General features: G+C 39.5%; 1 protein-coding gene across 1 annotated transcript; it reads left to right on the forward strand.

The window, feature by feature from the left end:
* The first annotated feature begins 658 nt into the window (after window positions 1-658).
* LOC123892258 lies at window positions 659-1,414 on the forward strand. Its single transcript, XM_045942062.1, has one exon. It carries the CDS (start codon window positions 659-661, stop codon window positions 1,412-1,414), a length of 756 nt encoding a protein of 251 aa, XP_045798018.1.
* Window positions 1,415-6,045: the final 4,631 nt, after the last annotated feature.

Below are 6,045 nucleotides of genomic sequence, written 5' to 3' on the forward strand. Positions count from 1 at the left end.
TTGGGCCTTGTCAAAAAATATCATCTTTAGGCCCAGGTGGTGTTTTTGTGGAGGTAGATGCAAGTGGGTTAAAAAATCCCAAGTGTAGACAGGTGGTGGTGTCTTCCATCTCTGAAAGTGTAGAAATTTCCATAGAAAGTCAAGCTAAAGCTCCTTTTCCATACACTCAGAAAGAGAAAGTGAAGAACAAAACTTTGCAATCTCAAGTGGGTACTCATAAATGTCTTAAATTAGCAGAGGCCGTGAGAGAAGGAAAATCAGGTACTAGAAAGAAGAAGGGGTGAAAAGGAGCGGAGAAAATTTGCGATAAACTTTCTGTCGAACTCGATGTTGGTGGTTTGCGTGAGAGTGGGGAGGATGAACGGCGGTCGACGGAGGGCAGCGAGGTCGAAGCCGAGCCTGTTTTCAAAGCACCAGTTTCTTGCTCCTCTGGTGTCGATTTGTTGTTGGGGGAGGATGTTTCACATGGTCAAGATTCAATTAACCCAATGGTTGGAGATGTTTTGTTACAAAAGGAAGCTTCAAAATTGTTGGGTATTCAGAAAACAGTAGGCTTCTCTTTTGAGATGGAAGATACAGTGGTGTGTGACAAAATGGTGGAAGATGAGTTAAGGGATATGGCACAGAAGGTGGAAAGGGAGCTAGTGGATGGTGATCAATGATAATTGCTTCATTGAATGTCAGAGGGTTGGGAGGGAGTGTGAAGAAGAGAAAGGTGAGAGATTTGATTTTTCAAAATCAAATTGATTTTATGGCTATACAGGAATCTAAATTGGAGAGTGTGGATGAGATGCTCTGTCACAGTCTTTGGGGTTCGCAAGATTGTCTTTGGGCCGTCCTACCGTCGGAAGGGAGTAGTGGTGGGATTATTTCTATATGGAGGAAGTCATCATCGTCCTTGAGGCTCACTTTTATTGGCGAAGGTTTAGTTGGAGTTTGCCTTGAATGGGGGGTGTTGAAGAAAGTATGTTTTGTGGTTAACGTTTATGCGAAGTGTGATTCGTTGGCTAAAAGGAGGCTATGGGAGGTCTTGCTAATGTCGAAAAGGGGGTTTGGAGCCGGGAATTGGTGTGTTCTTGGTGATTTTAACTCAGTGGCTAGTGGGGGGGAGAGGCGTGGGGTCTCACAAGAGTCGAATTTCACGTCGGATATGAGGGATTTTGTGGGTTTTGTGGACGGTATGGAGCTGGTTGATTTACCGTTATTAGGCCGTCATTTTACTTGGTTTCATCCGAGTGGGAGGGCGATGAGTCGGATTGATCGAGTTTTGGTGTCCGATGATTGGCTTGGTTGTTGGGGCAAAGTTCCTTATGGGTGTTACTCCGTGACGTGTCTGACCATTGTCCGTTATTACTCAAGCAGAATGGGTATGATTGGGGTCCCAAACCTTTTCGTTTTAACAACGCGTGGCTAGAGCATAAAGACTTTTCGAAGATGGTTGAAGAGGTGTGGAGGGGTATGAATGGTGTAGGGTGGATGGGGGTTATTCTAAATGAGAAGTTAATAGGTCTAAAACTCTACTTGAAGGCTTGGCATAAAGAGGAGTATGGCGGTGGGGATGATAGAATAGCGGTGCTAATCGAGGATATTAAGGACCTTGATATTAGAAGTGAATTGGTGGGGTTGTCTGATCAGGAGGTAACGTTACGCAGAGTGATGTTCCATGACCTGTGGAAAAGATTGCGCAGTAAAGATATGGCGATTTTTCAAAGCTCTAGATCAAAATGGCTTAGCCAAGGAGATGCTAATTCTAAATTTTTTCACCGCTGTGTAGCTTTCCGGGGCAATTTAAATTCTTTGTTGGCACTCCAAGTGGGTGACAATTGGTTAGAGTCTCCGGTTCTTATTCGGGAGGCAGTGGCTAATTATTTTGAGACTCATTTCTCCTCTGCTTATTTGCGAAGACCGCGTCTCAACGGAGTGCAATTTCCTTCTCTCTCGGATGATGAAAATTGGTCGCTGGTTAAGCCTTTCTCGGAACTTGAAATTTCCGAAGTGGTCAAGCTAAGTGATGGGAACAAGAGCCCGGGACCGGATGGGTTCAATTTTGCTTTTTTAAAGAATTGTTGGGATACGTTGAAAGGAGAAATTCGGATTTTATTTGACCAATTTCATGGGAACGCGACTTTGCCAAAGAGTTTCCTATCCTATTTTGTGGCTTTAATTCCGAAGGTGAGTTCCCCGTTTGGTTTGTCGGATTTTCGTCCTATTTCTTTATTAGGATGCCTTTACAAATTGGTGGCTAAAGTGTTAGCGGCTAGATTGGGTAAAGTCATGAATAATCTCATTAGTGTTACACAATCGGCTTTTATTAAAGGTCGTAATTTGGTGGATGGGGTGGTGGTCATCAATGAGGTGTTGGATGTGGCAAAGAAGACGGGGAAGGAGGTGTTGGTGTTTAAAGTGGACTTTGAAAAGGCGTACGATTCGGTGGATTGGAGTTTTTTGGATTACATGTTACGGAAGTTTGGCTTTTGTGATAAATGGATTGAATGGATGCGGGCTTGTGTGTTTGCAGGGAGTATGTCTATCCTTGTGAATGGTTCGCCTACGAGAGAAATTGATATTCAGCGAGGCCTTAAACAAGGAGACCCTTTAGCACCGTTCTTATTCCTTCTTGTTGCGGAGGGTTTAGGGGGGGTAATGCGTAAGGCGGTGGAGTTGAATTTGTTCAAGGGGTTCACGATGGGTAGAGATGGTTTGGTGATCTCTCATTTGCAATATGCGGACGACACTTTGTGCATTGGAGAAGCGTCGTTACAAAATTTGTGGACTCTTAAGGCTATTCTCTGTGGTTTTGAAATGACGTCGGGTCTTAAAATTAATTTTTGGAAAAGCTGTCTTTTGGGTGTGAATGTGTCAGACGAATTTTTGGCTATGGGGTGCACGTTTCTTAATTGTAAGCGTGGGTCGGTGCCGTTTAAGTATCTCGGGCTTCCGGTTGGGGCAAATCCTCGACGTTTAGCTACTTGGGAACCTCTTTTGGAGCACATTCGGAGAAAGCTAAATTCTTGGGGAAATAAATTTATTAGCTTTGGTGGTAGAATTGTGTTATTGAACTCGGTCCTAAATTCCATTCCTATCTTTTTTATGTCCTTTATGAAGATGCCGACTCAAGTGTGGAAGAAGATGATTAGCATTCAAAGAGAGTTTTTGTGGGGAGGAGCCCGTGGGGGGAGGAAGATTAGTTGGGTAAAGTGGGACGTGGTTTGTTTGAAGAAATGTGAAGGAGGTCTTGGAGTGAAAGATGTTAGAGTTATGAATTTGAGTTTGCTAGCTAAATGGCGGTGGCGTATTCTTCAAAACGAGTGTAGTTTGTGGAGACAAGTGGTTGCGGCGAGATATGGGACACAAATTTCCTGTACTATAGATTGGTCCAACTGTAATTTTCCTTCTAACTCGTCAATTTGGTGGAAGGACCTTAGAGGGCTGGATAGTGCGGTTATATCGGAGAATTGGATATCGGGTGCGGTGGAAAGGCGAATTGGGAATGGAAGGAATACTAATTTTTGGCTACAAAATTGGATTGGAGGCTCTGCTTTGAGGGAGATATTTCCTAGACTTTATTCTCTGTCTGAACAAAAAGAGATTAATATCAGTGAATTGGTGATGGATTCTTTTGATCGGTCGAGACTGGTGTGGCGGCGTGCTTTATTCCAATGGGAAGAAGAGCTGCTTGGGCAGTTAGAGGTGTTGATTAGCGAGGTCAAACTAGGCAATTGCGATGATCAGTGGGTGTGGATCTTGGAGGATGATGGCAATTTTTCGGTGAGTTCTGCTTATGATCGACTAGCTTTGGTATTGTAGAATTTCGACCATGTCTTGGTTATGGAGGCTTCAGTTTTTGAAAAAATTTGGATGAGTCCGGCGCCGTCTAAGATCATCGCTTTTTCGTGGCAGCTCCTCTATGATAGACTCCCTTCGAAGTCTAATCTTTACCGGAGAGGTGTGATGCTTGACGCGGGTAATCAGGACTGTATGTGGTGTGCGGCTAATCTAGAGTCAGGGACCCATCTGTTGTTACACTGTGATTTTGCCCAAACGGTGTGGCGGGAGGTGTGCAAGTGGCTGCATTTGGATATAATTATTCCCCCTAATCTGTTTGTTCTTTTTCTCTGGTTCTATGGCGCGTCATCGAATAAAAAGGTGCGGAAGGGATTCTTGCTTATTTGGCATTCAACTCTGTGGTTTTTATGGAAAGCCAGGAATGTTGGGATTTTTAAGAATGTCATCAAAGTTCCTAGAGAAATTGTTGAAGAGATTAAGGTTATGTCGTGGAGGTGGAGTGTGCACCGTTTGAAGATATCTCCGTGTTTGTTGTATGAATGGATGCAGTTGCCGCGGTACTGTTTCCGGAGGTGATTCTTTGGCTTTTCTGCTGGGGTTTGGTGTTTTGTCTCCTGCTATTTTTTGCTGGGCTGTTGATATGCACTGGTGTTGGTGCTTAGGTGTAGGCTTTTGTTTTTTTGTTCTGCTGTTATCAAAAGTGTAATCTCCTAGTCTAGTGAGAATCTGTTTCTGCAGGTTTTTCCCCTGCTTGCTTTCTCCTTGTGTATTTCTTATACCCTTGGATTGGTGAAGCTTAATAAAATATGCTGTTTCTAAAAAAAATAAAAATTTATTAGCCTCTTAAGTAACATGTTCAAGTAACTTATTTGTTCAACTCTGTTAACTATTAGTAACATTTATTAGAAAAGTGACATGTGAGATATCTCTATCTCTAACTCTATATCTCTATATATTATATTTAGGAATCTTAGAGGAAACATTTTTAGGAAACTTATATTAATTACATATTAAATACTTCTACGTGTCAGTTTCTTAGATGAAGTCTTAATAGTATCAAACTTATTATTATTTTATTTTTTCTAAATTTCTTAATAATAATAATCTCTATATCTCTATCTCTATATATTATATTTAGGAATCCTTAGAGGAAACATTTTAGGAAACTTATATTAACTAGCGGCCAGACGGGCACGCTCCGTGCCCGCCTGTGTGATCCACGGTTTCTATTATGCTAATTTATATTGAAAATTATTCCAAATTTTTTATACATCTATTTTTTTTATGAATAGTTGGCTTTTAGAAAATAACAAATTAAGTCACGTAGAGACGTTGAATTAAATGTAAAAAACTATTAAGTGAAACTGCAGACATCTAATTGCACAGATTATCATGCATTACTAAACTGAGATATACACGTTAGCACAATGAAAAATGCAGACAGAATATCTTGTGCCCATCTATTCGCATATTTTTATTCTGCTAACGTTTGTAAATGATAAATCTTAATTTTTTTGATAAATCTTTTTTTCTTTTAATATTTAGGTTTTGGAAAACAACAAATTAATTCATAGAGAGATGTTGAATCCAATGTGAAAATTCGTAAATTAAAAAACATCAAAGGTTCCACGCACACAAATATTCACTTACTATTTTTCACTGTAATTTGTGAAATTTCTTCAAACAACAAATATTCACTTGATAAAATTCTACAATAACATGCACTATTATTTTTTAGAGTGACTATTAAAATGTACTTATCCATGCACACTATTATTTTCAATTTGGTCTCCAAACTATCAAACTCTCTTAATAAGGTCGATAAATTATATAAATATATACTAAGTAGTCCATAACTATTAATAATCCATGTCTCATGTTTTTAAAAGAATCGAGAGATTAAATTGATGCATTAATAATAGTTTAGGGACTAACTTGGAGAAAGATTAATAGTTTAGGGATCAAATTCCTTTTTGTGAATAATTTATATAGTCATATATATAAACAGATGAAGGAAGAAGTGAAAAAGAAGAATAATAAAACTTTGTAAGTGTAACATGTTATATTAGTCCGTTTTTATAAGTAAAAACTTGTGTCTCTTTGAAATTCAACAGCACACCATTATCCTCCAAAACTTTGCATTTGGTTTTTATACTTTTGCTTCCACAATTATTGTTTCTAAAGAAAAATTCAAACTTCTAATTGGTAATACATATTTGAAGGTTCGTGTATATACACTATATAAACTTATATAAAAAA

This window comes from Trifolium pratense, linkage group LG6 (assembly GCF_020283565.1).
Source record: "Trifolium pratense cultivar HEN17-A07 linkage group LG6, ARS_RC_1.1, whole genome shotgun sequence".
In the NCBI taxonomy this organism is placed as follows: Eukaryota; Viridiplantae; Streptophyta; class Magnoliopsida; order Fabales; family Fabaceae; genus Trifolium; species Trifolium pratense.